Raw genomic sequence first — 20,227 nt, 5'->3', positions numbered from 1 at the left:
CCTGTAATCCCAGCACTTTGGGAGGCCGAGGCGGGTGGATCGCGAGGTCAGGAGATTGAGACCACAGTGAAACCCCGTCTCTACTAAAAATACAAAAAATTAGCTGGGCGCGGTGGCAGGCGCCTGTAGTCCCAGCTACTTGGGAGGCTGAGGCAGGAGAATGGCGTGAACCCAGGAGGCAGAGCTTGCAGTGAGCCGAGATCACGCCACTGCACTCCAGCCTGGGCGACAGCGAGACTCCGTCTCAAAAAAAAAAAAAAAAAATACGAGTTCTTTGGTTGTTATAAGCAAATGATGTAGAATTCTATTTCGTTCCATTTTATTAATATATAACAAAAGGCCATTTATCAGCACTATGATTAAGACAATACAAATTCAAATATTTGGTATTTAGTGGACTTCTGATTCTACCCATGAAGGATTAACTGCTATAGAAATAGCCATTTCACTGTTTAAAACTAGGACATAGGTGAAACAACTCAAGACATTGAACAACATGCAGTTGAACAGAGAAAAGGGAAACAAATGAGGTCAGCTCTATAATTACCCCCTGCTTACTGCCTAGAGGTAGTTTCTGGGTTGCAGTGCAGGCAGTGGGAGCCCAAACAAAGCCTAGTAGTTGCCACTGAGTTGTGGAGACTGAAACTGGAGTTCAGGGAGGCCTAGATGGCTAAAATTTGCAGGACAGAATACTAGAAAGAAAACTGCACAGGGAAAAAGTTCTGGAAATTGACAGAAGAGTTCCCTGGAATTTTTGGCTAAGTTGTGATTTGTGCATGTGAGGGGTGAACCCACACAAGTTTGGGGTTAGTTGGGAGACATGGGAAGCATCACTGGAAAACAAAAGGTAAAACAATTCTCAAAAATCATACAAGGTTAGTAATAGTTTGTATCCCCACCATAAAGAGTGGAGAGATGATATAACATGTAGGCATTAGCTGGAACCTTCAGAAAAGTATTACCTTGATAATGGGGCTAAGTTATTCCTAGGCTGAAGGTTGCTCTGGACCTGATATTAAAAAGCTTAAAACAAGGCCGGGCCGGGCACGGGGGTCATGCCTGTAATCTCAGCACTTTGAGAGGCCAAGGTGGGCGGATCACGAGGTCAAGAGATCAAAAGCATCCTGCCCAACATGGTGAAACCCTGTCTCTACTAAAAATACAAAATTTAGCGTAGTGGCACCCGCCTGTAGTCCCAGCTACTCAGGAGCCTGAGGCAGGAGAATTGCTTGAACCTAGGAGGCAGACGTTGCAGTGAGCCGAGGTCGCGCCACTGCACTTCAGCCTGGTGACAGAGTGAGACTCTGTCTCAAAAAAAAAAAAAAACTTAAAGCCTTGAAAGTTCAAAGCTAATCTCACTTTTAAAATAACACAACAAAATTCAATTTCAAGACTACAAAGTTCAATGAAATTCAATATGCCACTTCAAAATCGCATTCAATAAAAAATTACCAAATATTCAAAGAACCTGAAGAAAAATTAATAAAAACAGACCAAAAATGACTGAGATGGGAATATCAGGGGAGGATAGTAAAACTACTGTTTATATATAGGGATTTCTTAGATAACATTTAATAAGCATGAACCATAAAAATAAATTGTAAATTAGACTTCATTGAAAGTTAAAATTTTTGTTCTTCAGTAAGATACTATTAGAAGAATAAAATGACAAACCATATACTGAGAGAAAATATTTGTGAAGCATGTATCTAATAAAGACTGTATCCAGAATATTGAAAGAACTCTTAAAATCCAATTTAAAAATCAGCAAAAAATGTTGACAGTTCACCAATGAAGATACATGAATGGCCCTTGAAATGATATTCAGTACATCATTAGCCACAACGGAAATACAAATTTAATTCATAGTGAGATTCTAGTACTCACCTGTTGTAATGGCCAAAATTAAAAAGACCAATAGTTGGTGAGGATAGGAACAGCTAGATCTCTCACACAAGGCTGATGGAACCAAAAAATTGAACATTCACTTTCAAAACTGTCAGTTTCTTATAAATTTAAACATATATTTTCGATATAACCCAGCAAATCCACTCCTGTGAAAATGTAAGTCCATGTAAAACGTGTACTTGAATGTTCATGGTAGTTTTCTTCATAATGCCCAAACTAGAAATGACTCAAATGTCAACAATAGGTGAATGGATGAACAAATTGTGGTATGGCTATACAGTGGAATATAATACTCAGCAAGAAGGACTGAACTGTTGAACTGATACATGCAATAATGTGAACAAATCTCAGAAGCATTATGCTAAGTGAAAGAAGTGAGATATAAATGACTACATGCTATGATTCCATTTATATGAAATTCTAGAAGGAAAAACAAAGGTGTGGAGGGTAGATCACTTATTTCCAGAGACTGCAAAATGGGGTACAAGTAAGATTTTGGGGTGAGGATTACACGATTGTATTGTCAAAACTCACTGACTTGTACACCATAACTAGATAATTTTACTTCATGTAGTACACTTCAATAAAGCTATTAAAATTTTTTGGTATTTATATTTAAAATCAGCACTTTGCTTGAATTACTTAGTACTTTGATGTAGGAGTTTATTAAGTTTCATCTTGAGTCAATGTGTAACAACATTTGCAGCTTCTACTTTGCTTTTATGTAGTTTAAATTGTTCAAAATTTAGAGGAGAACTGGGTGTATTAATCACCCTGTGAAGCTTTTTATTTTATATTCACATTGACTCCTCAAAGCCTGGCCAACATGGTGAAACCCCGTCTCTACTGAAAATACCAAAATTAGCCAGGCGTGGTGGCACATGCCTGTAATCCCAGCTGCTCAGGAGATGGAGTCATGAGAATCCCTTGAACCTGGGAGGTGGAGGTTACAGTGAGCTGAGACCGTGCCACTAAAGTCCAGCCTGGGTGACTGTGAGACCTTTTCTCAAAACAAACAAAACAACAACAACAAAAAAAAAACAAAAAAACAAAAAAACAAATGGACTCCTCAAGTCTCTTGGAATCCCCAGTGAGGAGGGGATTCCAACAGCTGAATATGTGTAGTTCAAAAAAGCTCATCAGAATTGTTCTTAAAAGTCCCCTTCCCTGCAAAAATATTCTAGAATGCTTTGTGGTGTTTTTGTTTGGTTCGTTTTGTTTTGCTTTTAAATCAATTTTATAGAGTTATAGTGCAAAAACATTAAAATACACCCATTTTAAGTGTACAGTTGGAGTTTTGATAAATGTATTTACCTATGTAACCACCATAATCAGTACACAGAACATGTTCATCACACTAGAAAAATTCTATCAGGCTTCTTTGTTGTCATACTCCCCACACTACCCCAGGCTGAGGAAATCACTGGTCTCATTATAGATTACTTTCACTCATTCTACAGTTTTATATAAATGGTCTCTTACAGTATGTACTACTGTGTATCTGCCTCCCTTCCTTTAGCATAATGTCTTTAAGATTCATTCATGTTGTTTGGATTCACACTTTCTTTTTATTGTGTGTTTTATGGCTGCACAACAATTTATCCATTTACCTATTGAAGTATGAGTAATCTGTTTGTGAACATATTTTTTTCCATTGCTCTTAGATAATACCTAGAAGTGGGATTTCTGGGTTGTGTGGTAAGTGTCTGTTTAACTTTACAAGAAACTATCAAATTGATTTCCAAAGTGGTTATACCAATTTGCATTCTATGAGAGCAATGTATGAGAGTTCCTGTTGTTCCACATTCTCAGCAGCACTTCATGTTGGTATTCTTTTTAATGTTAGCCCTTCTCGTGTACGTATAATATTATCTCACTGTGGTTTTCATTTGCATTTCCCTTGTGATTGGTAATATTTTGAGCATCTTTTCATGTGCTTGTTTGACCATTCTTACATCTTTCTTTTGGTGAAATGTCCAGATTTTTTTGCCAGTATTTCGCATTGGATTATCTTCTTATTAATGTGTTGTAGGAATTCTTTATTCTGCATACCAGCCCTTGATTAGCTGTATGTTGCTTATTTTTTTCAGTTTCTTAATGGTGTCTTTCCAAGAGCAAAAGTTATTAATTAATTTAGATTAGGTCCATTTTAAAAATATTTTTCTTCTATGGTTTGGTATGCTAAGAAATCTGCCCTTCCCTGGCCGGGTGCGGTGGCTCACGCTTGTAATCCCAGCACTTTGGGAGGCCGAGGCGGGCGGATCACGAGGTCAGGAGATCGAGACCACGGTGAAACCCTGTCTCTACTAAAAATACAAAAAATTAGCCGGGCGTGGTGGCGGGCGCCTGTAGTCGCAGCTACTCGGAGAGGCTGAGGCAGGAGAATGGCGTGAACTTGGGAGGCGGAGCTTGCAGTGAGCTGAGATTGTGCCACTGCACTCCAGCTTGGGCAACAGAGTGAGACTCCGTCTCAAAAATAAATAAATAAATAAATCTGCCCTTCCCCAAGGTTGCAAAGATTTTCTCTTTTGTTTTCTTCTGTAAGTTTTAGTTTTTGTGTGAGCCATTCTGAGTTAATTTTTTTTTGTTTTATATGAAGTCAGGTCAAAGTTATTTTTCTCATGGTAAAAGTTCTTTTTCTCCAGTTGTAGCACCATTTGTTGAGCTGATCTTATATTTCTCCATTGAATTGCCTTGAAGTCTGTCAAATGTCAGTCAACCACATATTTGGAAAGCTTTTTAAAATTTAATCACCTTGAAGTTTATGATCTGTGCCCATCAAATTTTTAAATGATAATGTTTAAAATATTTTTATTTAGATTAGTTACTAAATGCAGTTAATTATATGATACCTACTTGAACTACTAGCAGCTGCATATCTAAATGTTTTAAAAATATAAAGTAACTCAGAGTCTCTGTCTTTTCATGTAACACACTGATTACAAGGTTTTGTTTTGTCTTTATTCATTGTGTTTTTTTAAAAGATTGGAACTAGATGGAAAGATGTTGTCTCCAAATGCATTCGATGCCACTTTCAGCCACTACTTTTGTTTTACGCAAACCCAGATGGTACAGCAGTTTCTACTGAGGATGCACTCAGGCAGGTCATCAGCTGGTCACATTACAAATCTGTTGCAGAAAATATGGGTAATTCTTTCTTTTAAAAATTCTCAATGTTTTTCTATTATCACAGTTAACTAGGAATACTAATACTCTGAATATAAAATGAATATAGAGGATAATTTCAAATTTGACTTTCAGTAGAGCTGAGGAAATTTTAGTAATTTTTGTTAGTATTTTGGAATGCACCTTTTCTCATCGGTGGCCTCAGAAGCACCTTCAGGCGTTACCCACTATTATGGTCACACAATCACAGAAGAGCCTTCATTAGTAGCTCTTTCTATTTTTTTTTTTTTTTTTTTTTTTTTTTTTTGAGGTGGAGTCTTGCTCTGTCTCCCAGGCTGGAGTGCAGTGGCGCAATCTCGGCTCACTGCAAGCTCCGCCTCCCGGGTTCACGCCATTCTCCTGCCTCAGCCTCTCCGAGTAGCTGGGACTACAGGTGCCTGCCACCATGCCTGGCTAATTTTTTGTATTTTTAGAAGAGACGGGGTTTCACCGTGGTCTCGATCTCCTGACCTCGTGATCCGCCCACCTCGACCTCCCAAAGTGCTGGGATTACAAGCGTGAGCCACCGCGCCCTGCCTGCTCTTTCTAGAAGTACATTTTAAGTGATTTAGTAAACTGGAAAAGTCCGAAACAGCTAGGTCATTTTTGGATGCATTATAAAGCATTTTGAAATTCTTATATGATGTCAATCCTCTTAAGTTTTAAGTAACTTTTTTTACAGTTAAAAATAATCTGAAAAAAATGATTCAAACATCTCTTCTCATGGGAAGGAAAGGAATGATACATTTTTGCTTCTCTTTTTAAGGAAGTGAAAAGCCTGTAATTCATAAGTCAGATAATTTAAAAGAAAGTGGATTTGGTGATCAGGCAAAGCAGAGAGAAAATCAGAAATTTCCAACTGATAATATTTCATCATCTAATCGGAGCCACAGTCACACAGGTGTAGGGAAAGGACCAGGTATGTGTTTAAATTGTCATTTTTACATAGTTCCAGGTGAGTGTCCTCCTTTCTTCACTTATCAGAGGATGCTTACCTAGCTTTCCTTGGCTGTGAAAAGATAATAACAAATAGATAACAAAATTTGTCTTTTGATTTATGCATTTCTCCGAGAGCATGGTCAGTTTAACCTGACCAGTTTGATTCCATGAGTTGTTTGAGTTTCTTCATGCACTCAGACTGTGGTAGGCCTGAGGCAATCTGGACAGTTACCAAATAAAGCAATAATGTGGCATTTCCTTCAAAGAGTTAATTATCAGCTTGGAGCAGAAAAACATGAGTTAGTAATTTGGCATAAATGCCAAAATTAAATTTACTGGTAGTGAATGCAACAGCAGTTCAAAGTTACTATTGCTGTAGTTTGTTCTTAACCTCGTTTTTATTCAACTCTGTCTTGTTACTGTTATTTCATAACTAATTTTCACAAGCCAGGTTCTGTAACTTGGGTCCAAAATGAGACCTCACAATACTGTGTACCATTACAGTTTAGAAATACATATGACTTTTGTGTGAATGTTCAGGATGATTTTGTAAGCAACCTTTAAATATATTAATGAAATAATGTGTAATCATAAAAGTAACTCATTTAATCAAGGGTAGTAAGATTGAGAATTAACAGTTATCCACAAAAAAACTAAAATAAAGGCTTTTTAAAAATTCTTAATGAAGCTGTATCTCTTTTCCTTTCACAGATTATCGATACTCTCAGATTAAGACATTTTATGTTTTTCAAAAGACACCTAGTTTTAAGCCCAGAAATAGTATATATGTGTGTAAGAATTGAAGCATTGGAACCAGACAACTTGGGTTCATATTCCTAGTTCTAGACTTAAAAACTTTGTGAACTTGGGCAAATTTCTAATTTCTCTCTGCCTCAGTTTCCTTACCCAAAATAGAGACAGTAATTGCACCTCAAAGAAGTAAATGAGTAAAACACCTGGCAAATAGTGACCATTCAGTTACCTTTAGCTGTTATTATTTTAATGGCAGATCTCTTTCTTTTTTTATACTTGTTTTAGGGGCTATACAAGGAGTTTTAAAAGACAACATGCATCTCCAGTGTCAAGAAAAATCACATTTAGTTTTTAATCATAAAAATACCATTGTATACTATATACTACATATCTATGCTCTTTTTAAATATATCTTAACATTTTTATATAGATCAATTTTTATTTTTATTGACCAATTTGAAAAATGATCTGTATCTTAGTAAGAATGATTTATTTTACAGCTAAGTTAAGTCACATTGATCAAAGGGAAAAGATAAAAGACATTTCCAGAGAATGTGCTCTGAAAGCTATTGAACAGAAAAACTTACTTTCTTCACAAAGGAAAGATTTAGAGAAGGGACAAAGAAAAGATTTAGGACGACAGAAAGGTAAGTTAAGATCTTGTACTATTGATTTTAAAAGGAGCTTCTAAAAATCTTATTTTAAAACTGAATTTTATAACTTTAATTTCTGTATATGTTTAATGTATATTAAAAAATACATAAAATATATAAGTTAAATATATATATTTCTATATATAATATAGAAATATATAAATTATATATACTTCTGTATATGTATAAATATATAAATTATATGTAATTTCTATATATAGTTTATATATAGAAATTAAATTATATTAAAGTTATTTTTAATAACTTTATTTTTAAGAGGTGAGAGTTCACTCTTGTCCAGCCTAGAGTGCAGTGACACAATCATAGCTCTCTGCAGCCTTGAACTCCTGGATTCAAGCTATCCTCACATCTTAGCCTCCCGAGTAGCTAGGACTATAGGCACATGCCACCACACCACACATGCTAAATTTAAAAAAGTTATTTGTAGAGATAGGGTCTTGCTATGTTGCCCAGACTGGTCTTGAACTGCTGGCCTCAAACGATCCTCTTTCCTCAGCCTCCCAAAGTGCTGGGATTACAGGGGTACCCAGACCTATTATATTTTATATATTTATTAATATGAGTTCTTTAATACACCTATAATAAATCTAAATATGCAAAATATCCTGGTTCTTATTTAATTCTAACCTGGGATACTTGTATACGTGTTTCGATGTTTTAACTTACTTACAGATATAATTCACTCATGGCACATTCAAGTAATAAGGAAGTTTATAAAATTAAGTGAAGGGACTCCTTTTCTGGCAATCCCTGACCTTCCCCCTCTTTACTTAGTATTTCCATTTCCACATTATAAGCATGTCTCTTTAGGGTTCTATGCTTTTTTCTTTATGGACAGAGCATAATTTAACTGATAGTGATAGACTTTACAGGCTGATTTAAGATTTTTGCTTCAGCAACGTCTTTTTTCACACATACCTTTGTACATTTTTGCCAATAGCCATAGCATAAAAATTCCTTCAGAGGGTCAGGATATGCTTACTTTTAATTTTGACAGATGTGGCTCAGTTGCCCTCTTGAAAGACTGAACTAGTCTGCCCTCCCACCAACAATGATTGGATGTCTGTTTGTTCATGCTCCCAGCAACAATTGGTTTAACAAACTTTTAAATGTTTGCCAATATAAGAAGTGGAAAATATTTTTATGATTTTTGTTATGAGTGAGAGTGCTTATTTTTTTAAAAACTGCCTCAATTATGATCTACCTTAGAGATCATTTTTTAAAGTTTCTTTTATAAATACCCCTTATTAAGCATACATAAGGACTGGAAAAGCACTTTTTAATCTCACAGCAGTATGTGATATGTACTTGTAATTACTATTTACCTAAAACTGTTTAACATTTTATCTCTAACAGATATTTGCCTTGTGACTACAAGGTGGCTCTGAGGAGTAATTCATGTGTATCTTTAATTTTTTTTTTTAAGATTTGGTTGATGAAGACCTTTCACATTTCCAATATGGATCACCTCCTGCCCCAAATGGTTTTAGACAACATGGGAATCCACATCTATATCATAGTCAAGGAAAAGGATCATATAAACATGACCGAGTTGTACCTCAGAGTCGAGCTTCTGCACAAATCATAAGTTCAAGTAAATCCCAGATTCTTGCTCCAGGAGAGAAAATAACTGGCAAAGTTAAGAGTGACAGTGGCACTGGATATGACACAGACAGCAGCCAAGATTCTAGGGATAGAGGAAACAGCTGTAATAGCAGCAGTAAAAGCCGGAACCGAGGTTGGAAACCTGTGAGAGAAACATTAAATGTTGATAGTATTTTTAGTGAAAGTGAAAAAAGACAGCATAGTCCAAGACATAAACCAAATATCAGTAACAAGCCTAAATCTAGCAAGGATCCAAGTTTTAGTAATTGGCCAAAAGAGAATCCAAAGCAAAAAGGTTTAATGACCATATATGAAGATGAAATGAAGCAGGAAATAGGAAGCAGAAGTTCCCTTGAATCTAATGGAAAAGGAGCAGAGAAAAATAAAGGCCTTGTGGAGGGTAAAGTGCATGGTGATAATTGGCAGATGCAAAGGACTGAGTCTGGATATGAAAGCAGTGATCACATCAGTAATGGATCTACTAATTTGGACTCACCTGTTATTGATGGAAATGGTACAGTAATGGATATCAGCGGTGTTAAAGAAACAGTATGCTTCAGGTAATGTAAAAGTTGAGTGAATCATCTTTCCATCACTCTTCTTTCTTGTTAATTGCATGAAGTAATTTTCGAAGTTTGGGGTCAATTAAATAGGATGGAAACAGCATGAGCTGTTTTAAAGAGCTTTAAAAAGTTTGTTTCTTTTAAACACAAGTATGTTTGTGTAAAGAAACCTAGGATATTGTAGTTTATTTGATATTTTAGATTTCCATTTTTAATAGTTATTTCCTGATTCCAAAAATAGCAGCTTTTTATTTTTAGAAAATTTGGAAAGTACAGAAGTTTATTACCATTGTTGTGTCACTGTCAACAATTGATTGGTTTTAAAGCACAGACTTCAATTGGTATCATCTCAGTCATTAAGTTGGTTGTTTAATTCTTCTTTTTTTGGTGGGAGGGGAAGGAGTCTCACTCTGTCGCCCAGGCTGGAGTGCAGTGGCGCAATTACGGGTCACTGCAACCTCCGCCTCTCAGGTTCAAGGGATTCTCCTGCCTTAACTTCCCAAGTAGCTGGGACTATAGACACGCACCACCACACCTGGCTAATTTTTGTATTTGTAGAGACCGGGTTTTGCCAGGCTGCTCTTGAACTCCCAACCTCAGGTGATCCGCCTGCCTTGGCCTCCCAAAGTGCTGGGATTAGAGGCCTGAGCCACTGTGCCCAGGCTGTTGTTTAATTCTTCAGTCTACATCATGTTTATAATCCCATCTCTAACATTTGTAACTCAGAACTGAAGCTAGTTTTTACTGTCACAACTCATTCTCATGGAAGAGATATTTTACCTTTAGCAAATATAAAAAAATTCAGCCAAATAACTTTGTGTTCAATTAATTCTAAATACATTTATTATATTACTGTTTAATCCTTCTAACAATGTGTTTGTTTGATATTAGCTGATATTTGACCACATTTGTTATTAAAAGGTAGATTTGCAAAAATCAACTGCTCACGTTTAATGAAAATGCTTGTTTCAATAAAGACTTAAGGAAAGGGCCAGGTGTAGTGATTACACACCTGTAATCACAGCACCTTGGGAGGCTGAGGCAGGAGGATTGCTTGAGCCCAGGAGTTCAAGACTAGCCTGAGCAACATGGAAAGATCTCATAATCTCTAGGAAACAGTTTTAAAATATTAGCCAGGTATCGTGGCATATGCCTGTGGTCCCAGCTACTTGGGAGGCTGAGGTGGGAGGATCTTTTCAGCCCAGGAGGTCGAGGCTGCAGTGAACCATGTTTGTACCACTGCACTGCATCCTGGGCAAAAGAGCAAAAGGTCCTGGCTCAAAAAAAAAAAAAAAGACTTGACAAGGTAATTTTATAATTCTTCTTGGAATGGAGTAGCCTAGGGCAGTAGAAAGATCAGGACTTTATAACCAGATAGACTTAGATTTTAATTATTGGGCAAATTAATTTGACTTTTACAGTCTTTATCTTCTGTAAAATGAAGATAACAACTACTTTTAAGTATTAAATAATGTACATTAAGCCCTAGAACAGCACATGGCATATAATAAATGTTTAACAAATGTTGTTTTTTTTTTTTAGAATAAACAAAGGCAGTCCATAATAACTGATGTGTTTAGTGTGTATTTTATTTTCTAGTGACCAGATTAAGACAAGCAACCTAAATAAAGAATGTGGGGACTGTACCTCCCTTCAGAGCCAACATCACTTAGAAGGTAAAAAGCTTATTTGAATATAATAGTTGCTGTAAAAAATGAATTATAGTAATTTATTGTTTGCTATTATGTACCTGAGAGAAAATCCTACACGACTATAAAAATTATTTTTAAATAACCCTAAAATATCAATAAACAAATTTTATTAAGTTAATATGTTGTAATGAAGTACATGTGGAAAGAAGGAAATCAGCATTCTTTTTTGTAGGTATATTGTCATACAAAAGAAAGCATGCTATACTTTCCCCATTGGCTTCACAAAGTGTTAATAATGGTTTTGTATCTTACTTTTTATTTGATTGGATAACTATTGCTTTTGAAGTTTGCAGCCTTTTTTAATGTGCTGTTTCGATATGTCTCTGATTAAAGATAGCATTAGATTGCTTCCTTTTTTGATTTAGATGATGAAGTCTTTCAGTTTTTTTTTTTTTTTTGGTAGCAGTTTGCATTTTAAGTGTCCACATTAGGGACCCTTGAACACATTGCCTTTGATACTAGCCCTTAAAACTGTGATTTGAGACTCAGATAGGCAGGAGTATCTGTCTATGGTGGCTTGTTAACACTTTACTTTTACTTAACAGAAGGTATATTTCTATATTTGCAAAGAAAAATGTCATGTTCTGATAGCTTAGAAACTGTCTGTAGACTGTTTCTACATAAAGTCTTTCTGACTTTCTACATAAAGTCTTTTCTACATAAAGTCTTTCTGACTTTATGTACCCCCTACCTTTTATGCCTATGGGAAATAGGCATAAAAAGAGAAGGGTCCATTGAGTTAAGAGTAAAGAAGATAAGAATGGTCCTGTTACTGATAAGTTTATGAGTAATGATGAGGGAAGTTGAGACCATTCATACTTGAAGGCTTTTAAAAGATGGGAAAGCTATGAGAAAAGGGGAAACTCTATCAGGATAGGTAGGTTTTAGATTATGCAATGGTAGTATCTTCAAAATCTCAAGCTGTTAACTCAAGTTTGTTTCTTGCTCACAATACAAGTCCAGAGGTGGTCAGTGTAGTCCCTTCTTAGGGGTCACTCAGGATCCCAGGCTAAGGGGATATGGGTGAGGAGGACATAAAGGAAGATATGTTGTGGAGAATCACCTGCCAACTCTTAAAACTTCAAACCCGAAGTGACACGTGCACTTCCACTTCTGTATCATTGACCAGAGCTAGTCTTCTAACCAGGCCTGATTTCAGAGAAAGTAGAAAAGTGCAATTTTACAGGTGCTTGGAATTGAATGGAAGTATGTGCGAACAACTCTAATGACTGCCATAGTAGTTAAGAACAGATAGAAAGATTGATAAGAGCCTTCTGGAAAAGTTCAGTTTGGGAACAATAACTATGCAGTGGTGTGGGGTTATTACAGCAACACATAACAGCCCAGAAGCAAAGAAAGTTAGATATTTGAATGTATACAGGATTCAGGGTTGCTGTTGGGAGTATATACCTGAAGAATTTGGGGGAGAGAAGTCAAGGAAGATGATTAGCAAAGGGATTATTATGTTGCAATCAAAGGCAATGTTTTCAAATTTTATAATTCAGAGGAGTAGAAGGCATATAATTTTCACAATATAAAAGAGCAATGAACAGCAAATTTTAAAGTTTTTTAGTCTTTATTATGCTTAAGGCTTTTGTGGGGATTATTTTTCAGTTTGCAGACAAAGAATGTGATTAAATGTTAAATTATTTTGTTTTCATCAAATGGTATACTATCAGAAGGAAACACTTATATTAAGGAAATAACCTTCCTTTTCCATATTAGAATGTCTCGCCTGATAAAATCTGATAAGTTTGGTAACCAAGTATTACAGGAAACAGTAAAGGGTTGGCCAGAAATCATAGCAAAAGTCAGTGAGATTGAACAATAACTGCAAGTTCAGTACTTGTTACAAAATGATGCTTGCTTCCTGATAGTTATAAAAACACAAGATCGTAGAGATTTTGATGGTCAGAAGTACATTGCTATAAGAACTTTGCAGGAGGTTTCCTCATTTAATATGAAAGTGTGTGTGTGTGATGCACTTAAAAATGGTTTTTTGTGGTAAAATATGTATAACCAAATTTACCATTCTAACTATTTTTAAGTGTACAGTTCAGTGGCATTAAGTATATTCACACTGTTGTGCAACGATTACTACCATGCATCTCCAGAACTTTTCTATCTTCTCAAACTGAAGTTCTCTACCCATTAAACAGCTCCTCATTCTCCCCTCCTCCCAGCCCTTGGCAATCACCATTCTACTTTTTGTCTCTGTGAATTGGACTATTTTAGGTACTTCATATAGGTGGAACCATATGATATTTGTCCTCTTGTGTGTGAGTTATTTCACTTAGCATGATGACTTCAAGGTTCATCCGTGTTGTAGATGTATCAGAATCTTGTTCGTTTTTAAGACTGAGTAACATTCCATTGTATTATATACCACATCTTGTTTATGCTTTCATCTGTAAGTGGACATGTGGGTTGTTATTACCCTTTGGCTATTGTGAATAATGCTGCAGTGAATATTAGTGCGCAAATGTCTGTTTGAGTTCCTACTTTGAAGTCTTTTGAATATATACCCAAAAGTGCAGTTGCTGGGTCCTGTGGTAGTTGTATGTTTAATGTTTTCAAGAACTGCTGTACTATTTTTACAGCAGCTGCACCATTTTACATTCCCACCAGCAGTCCATAAGGACTCCAGTCTCTCCATATCCTCACTAGCACTTGTTATTTTCTGTTTTAATAGGTATCGTATTGTGGTTTTGTGTAACCCACTCTTTATTTAACTAAATAAATTATACTATTTTAAAGTTATTTCTGATTTCATAAACTTTCTACTTCAAAGCCTACCATGGTTCTCTAAGCCAGTCTTTGACTTGAGAACATCTGTTTGTGTTGTGCCTTATGGGATTATGTATTCCCTTCCCCCAATCTGGGACTGAGAATATGTGGAAAAGTGATATAGGAATTTTTTTCCCAAATTAAAAACTTGCTGTGCATGGTTTTTTCCCCCAATAAGGGACAATTTATTATAATTTTGTGACTATATATGATTTTCTTGGTCATTCCTATTTCTTATTTATAAAATGAGGGCACACTTACATTACTGACCTATAGAATCATTTTATATCAATAGCTAAAAGACTTAAAATTTAAAGAGGCTTAGAAATTTCTTATTTTCATATTTTCTTGACATTTTGTCAATTTTTAATATTAGTCTATGCACGTATATTTAATGGTAGAGGACCAAAATCTATAATAATGCCACCATTATTTCTGCTTTTTTTATTCCATTAATAGAGATATTATATAGGCTTGTCTGCCTATGTCATGATGAATTCTGCTGCAAAAATCCATCCCTACACTGCCTAAAGCTGTTATATTTGGGAACATTGTTTAAATTGCCACAATGCCATTTGTAATATTTTAGCCCCCTTTTTAAAATGTAATTGTAGTGGAGGGATTTCACACACCTTAAATTACATTCAAGACAGAAGAAATGATATATTTAAAACACATTGTCAGGAGAAAGCATCACATATTTGAAGAACACAAGTAGTTTGGTATATGCAGGGCAGAAGTGCATGCATGGAATTATGGGATAATGGCAACAGGGATAGATAGAAGCCAAATTATGGTGAAAATTTGTGCTATTTTTTAATCATAGAGGAAATGGAGAGGTACCAAAGGATAAGAAAAATGGTATACTGTAATTTGCATTTTGGAAAAGACTGTGGTGGTGGTAGTATAGAGGATAAATTTGGGACAGTGGGAGAAAAATTAGTTAGATGACGATTGTAATAGCCTAGGAGAGAAAAGTTGGGGGCAGTACCAATGTCAAGAAATACTTGAGAGGCGATAAGCATATGTGGGCAGGATAATTAGTTAGCTTTTGTGACATGTACCAAATGAGAGAAAGGGAAGCAGGGATAGATATATTTGGGATGTATACAATTAGATTTACCATTTAGCAAAATGAGGAATATAGGAAGAAGGAACAGATTTTGGGGGATGCCAAGTTTATATTTTGATTTGTTGAGTTTATCGTCTAGGTAAACAGCATTATTAGGCAGTTAGGAACATAAGTCTAAAACTCAGGAAAGATTATATATTTAATAACCATCCACCTATATAGGAATTGAATGCCATAAACACAGACAGGATCCTTCAGGAAAATTGGAGATCAAAGGGCAAGAAACAGACAAAGTAAGGAACATTGGCTTCCCTGAGGAAGAGAAGTGAGCTAAAGCTAGAGAGAAGGAGCAACTGTAGAAAGGAATGAGAAGGGGGAGCTGGAAAGATATGAGAAAATATTGCGGTTATAAAAGGAAAAACAGAGAAGTGTAGATCTTTCAGGGGAAGAGTGTCCATAGGTTAAGCAGAATAAGGATTAAAAAGTGCCAGTTTGATTTAGCATTTATTAGTGGTATAGTAAAAGCAGTGTTTGAGGAACATTAGACATAGAAGGAAGACTGAAGTAGAATTGAGGTATTTAGAAGTAAAGGGCCATGTTTGTAACTTAATCTCAAATGGTCCAGAAAAAAAACCCCTATTATTAAAATGTTAATAATAGCTGAATCTGGAGAAAGGATATAATATACTGCTTTTTTCCATTAATAGAGATATTATATAGGCTTGTCTGCCTATGTCATGATGAATTCTGCTGCAAAAATCCATCCCTAAACTGCCTAAAGCCATTACATTTGGGAACATTGTTTAAATTGCCACAATGCCATTTGGAACGTTTTAGCCCCCTTTTTAAAATGGAATTGTAGCAGAGGGATTTCACACGCCTTAAATTACATTCAGGACAGAATAAATGATTTCTTCTTACAAAAATGATTTCTTCTTATAAAAAGTATGTTTTATACTTTTTAAATATTTCAACTTTTTTGAATGTTGAAAATTTATTTCCAAGTAAAAAGTTAAAAGATTACAGTAGACTAATGGTTGCACAGCCGTGTGAATGTACTTAATGCCACTGAACTTAAAAATAGTTAGAATAATAAATTTTGTTACGTGTATTTTACCACAATAAAAAACCCTTGAAGTGCATTACATAGTTTTTCATATTAACTGAGGACACCTATTGCAAAGTTCTTAGAGCAATGTGCTTTTGACCATGAAAATCTCTATGACTTTATGTTTTTATAACAGGAAGCAAGAGAAGTAAAGAAATGAATTTTTATCTGTCTTTCCAAACATTTGCTGTGAATAGCATACCTAGAGGAGAAAATGAAACTAAATGCTTAGTTTGCATTTTGTTTCATTTGTTTTCAAGTGGACATGCTTGGTATTTATATTGCAGAAGATAAGGAACTAATGATGTACAGAGGGAGAGAAAGGCATGAAGAATAGAACAGAACAGTAATTGATGGAGTAAGACCCTTGAGGCAGAGTGAGAAGGAAACAAGGTAGAGACAGGATTTGAATGAAAAGGATGGCAGCTTTTCTGTGATGAAGGAGAGAAAGATGAGAGCAGATACTGATTAGTGTGTATTTGTGTTAGGTAGAACAGTTGAAGTGTTGATACCTAATGGAATTTCTTTTTTCTATGAGGTACGGTTATCTACTGAGGTAAGTACATAGTAGGTTAGGATATTTATAGATCATACGTAACAGATCACAAAAGAATTATTAGGTCTTTCAAGAACTTTTGCCATTTGCTTCCGGAGTCTGCAATACTTGGCTTAATCTCAGTTGATCCTAGAAGTTAGGATTAGTTAATGCTGAGAGTCATGATCTGGGACATAAAAAATAGGAGTGAAAGAAGTTAATCAGTGGTTTAAAAATCTGTTAAGTCCCTTATTTCTTCTTGTACAAATAGTCTGTACCTCCACTTTCTTAAGTGAAATATACTGTCCTTAATGTTGTTACATCCTAGAATTAAGTCAAGAAAAAATTTTGTCAGAAGTGTTTGTACATATACGTAAGTTTTCTCTAAGATGTTTTTGGCAAACTACAGAGTTTATTTAAGATAAATACACTGAAAGTATATTTAGAGAAGTACTTTTGTCAGCCGATTTTTTTCTATGCATATTAAACATTTTTTCTCTAAGAATTTCACAAACTGGTGACACATAATCTCTTCTCTTGCTGTGGCCTACCCAGGACCACCAAATGGCTGCCTATGTACCTTTTAAAAACTAAACTTCTGGGATTGAAATTTACTTTGTAGCAAAATAACAATATTTGCTTTTCCTTTAAATTATAATCCAGTGCAAAAAGCAGTTATTGACTCCTCCTTTATTATTTTGTAAAATCCCCAAATTTAGGTTTCAGATAGTATAGATTATTACTACATATTAAAGTATCTCTCTACTCCTTTTAGTATGTAGTAAATTTAGCCATAAATATTTATCTAGTTAAAGTTTTCTGATTTTTCTAAAATATTCAAATTTATTTCAAATGTATTTTTATTGTAAATTTAGTCATTGATTTGATTATTGCTGTTGAATGTTTAGGGTTTGTAAATGTAGTATTACCATTATATTCTGAAATCTCATTATACAAGAGTGAAGATTACATTGTCTATGTCAGCAGTTTGGTTTTATTGCTATATATATATATATATATATGTCTATTTTAAATGTAGGTCTTTTTTCTCAGATGAAATATATATTTTGATTTCTTGAATACTCTGCTTTGGTTTTTTTTGTATACAGAATCAAAATGGGCATTATTAAAGTTTCTTGCCTTGATACTGAGGTTTTTTTTTTTCTGTGTCAAAGTGTTAAAATTGGACTATCTTAGATTTGCGAATAACCTGGAGCCAAAATTCCTCACAAAGACACATGGATGTCTATGTCAGCAGAAGAGAAAAATAACATATCTATTTTTAAGTTAGTTGGAATTCTGAAGTCAAACCACTTGGTTGAATGCCTGCCACAGTGATATTAAAATTTCAAACATGCTCATAAAACCTATGCTGCCTCCTGCTGCCCATTGTGTGAATAATTTATAAAAGTAAAGAATTACTTAAGAACTAAATATTTACTTGTTTCTTGTTTGTGAATATTAAACTTGAAATTATGAATTGGCGAATAAATTATGAATTGGCTAATAATATGAAGTTAAAAATCACACTGGGTAGCAAATTACATTTCAACTTAAAAATTAAGCTGTAAACATTGACATATTATTGAAGTTCTTTTTGACATCTTATTTCTTGTCACATCTGTTTTTAATCATAAAATAGCTGTTGAAAAGATTGGCAAAGTTTTCGAGCCCCAGGCAGTGTGTCAGGCTTACCCACAGTGATTTTCTTAAACATGAAAAATAATATATTCCTTCTAGAGAGACTCTGGGATAAATTTTACTGCTTTCTAAAAGTGTTATGAGTATAGCACTTATAGACTTGAGATAAGTGGGAGGGAAATATAAGATTTGTCTCAATTCATACTTGTCTTGCACCACTGAGTTGGGAACATGATGGGCAGGGTGGAGGTGACTTAAAATAAGTAAAACTGTGTTTTTGAGGCAATTGTTTATTCTGCAGACCTTCATTTGAATGTCTTTTGTGTGCTAGATACTGTGCTAACTTCTGGGGAAATTTTTTTTTTAAAAGGCACATATATAATCAGAGCGCTTACTGCAATTTAGTGGAAGTAAACGTGTTAAATCTTAAATGAATGCCAGACTTATAGTTCCTCTCATTCTACCATCTGAAGTTTTTATTATTTACTATATGGAGCAATGTTGGCATAGAGGGTATTAAGTTCTCATGTATATTACATGACTGTTTCTTGGAAATTGCTTCCAAGATTTAACTTGCAGAGCCTGATCATAATCAAATATAGATTATTTTTCCCCTATAGGGCAATACCTAAAAAATATCTAAGATAAAGAACCCTTATTGTTTAAAAAATAAAATTACTGCTTTAATAACTTTGTTTTCTTTGCAGTCTTCATAGATTTGGTGTACAGTAAAGTAGAAGCAGGAGAATGAGAGGAAAATGAGATAAATGAACATGAAAAATGTCAACTAAAAATACGGGAGAATGCAGAAAAACTTACTAGAAATGCTACAGAAGTGTAGACAATTAGTTGACAGTTCATGCTAATGCCATATATTTTGCTATTTTCTATGGGCATCAGCATGTTATTTGATGTTCACACTAGTGGCCTAGTTTCATCAGAAGGAGATTTAGTATAATGACTTTGTGTATTAATGGCATAGTGCAGTGGCACGAGCACTAGCTTTGGAGTGAAACTTGGATTGGTTTAAATGCTCCTACTTACCAGATACATAGAATATTGATTAGGTCACTTAACTTCCCTGAGCCTAAGTTTCCTCAAGGGGAATTGTTTCAGAGAACAGTTGTGACTGATGTTTTAAAAGACAACTGTTACCAACTAGAACAGTAGTTTTCAAACTTTTGGGCCTCAGATATCTTTATAATCTTAGAAAAGGATTTATGACCTAAAAGAGCTTTTGTTTCTATAGGTTATGTCTATCAACATTTGCTAGATTAGGCACTAAAACTGAAACTTTCAAAATATTTATTCATTTAAAGAAATAAACCCAGTACATGCTAACACAAATAACATTTTTAAATGAAAATTAACTATTGAAAACAAAAATTTAGTGAGATGAATGGCATTGTTTTATGCTTTCAAATCTCAGTTAATGCCTGGCTTCATGTAAGATGGCTGGATTCTTGTTTTTGCATTCAGACTGTTGTGATGTTTTCATGTATGAAGAAAGCCCATTTACACACAGATAATACAGTTAGAAATAGGAATATTTTAATTGCTTTTCCTAAAAATTGTGGATATTCTTCTTTGACACTACACCAAGTAGTAGTTTCTTTAATGCAGTGTGAAATCTGAAACCATAGTATTTAACTTTTCGTCCTCCATTACATTAAAATACATTAGTCTGTCTTGCACTTTGAATGGATACTTTACTCATGCATGATTTTGTAACATCCATGTATGGTCATTTAAAAAATACTGGTTT

The 20,227-nt window shown here is 34.8% G+C and overlaps 1 protein-coding gene across 3 annotated transcripts in view; it reads left to right on the top strand.

The window, feature by feature from the left end:
• The window catches only part of USP53 (ubiquitin specific peptidase 53), a 71,969-nt gene that overhangs the window by 44,864 nt on the left and 6,878 nt on the right, over positions 1–20,227 (top strand). For all 3 annotated transcript variants that reach the window (XM_030815751.1, XM_030815752.1, XM_030815750.1), the window contains 5 exons: positions 4,893–5,055; positions 5,840–5,992; positions 7,266–7,412; positions 8,866–9,604; positions 11,207–11,283. In XM_030815751.1, coding sequence (XP_030671611.1) covers positions 4,893–5,055; positions 5,840–5,992; positions 7,266–7,412; positions 8,866–9,604; positions 11,207–11,283 — 1,279 coding nt within the window. The remainder of the gene's footprint in view (positions 1–4,892; positions 5,056–5,839; positions 5,993–7,265; positions 7,413–8,865; positions 9,605–11,206; positions 11,284–20,227) is intronic.

This window comes from Nomascus leucogenys, chromosome 7b (genome assembly GCF_006542625.1).
Source record: "Nomascus leucogenys isolate Asia chromosome 7b, Asia_NLE_v1, whole genome shotgun sequence".
Taxonomy (NCBI): domain Eukaryota; kingdom Metazoa; phylum Chordata; class Mammalia; order Primates; family Hylobatidae; genus Nomascus; species Nomascus leucogenys.
The sequence above is the reverse complement of the archived record's forward strand: the minus strand, read 5'-3'. Positions and strand labels throughout refer to the sequence as shown.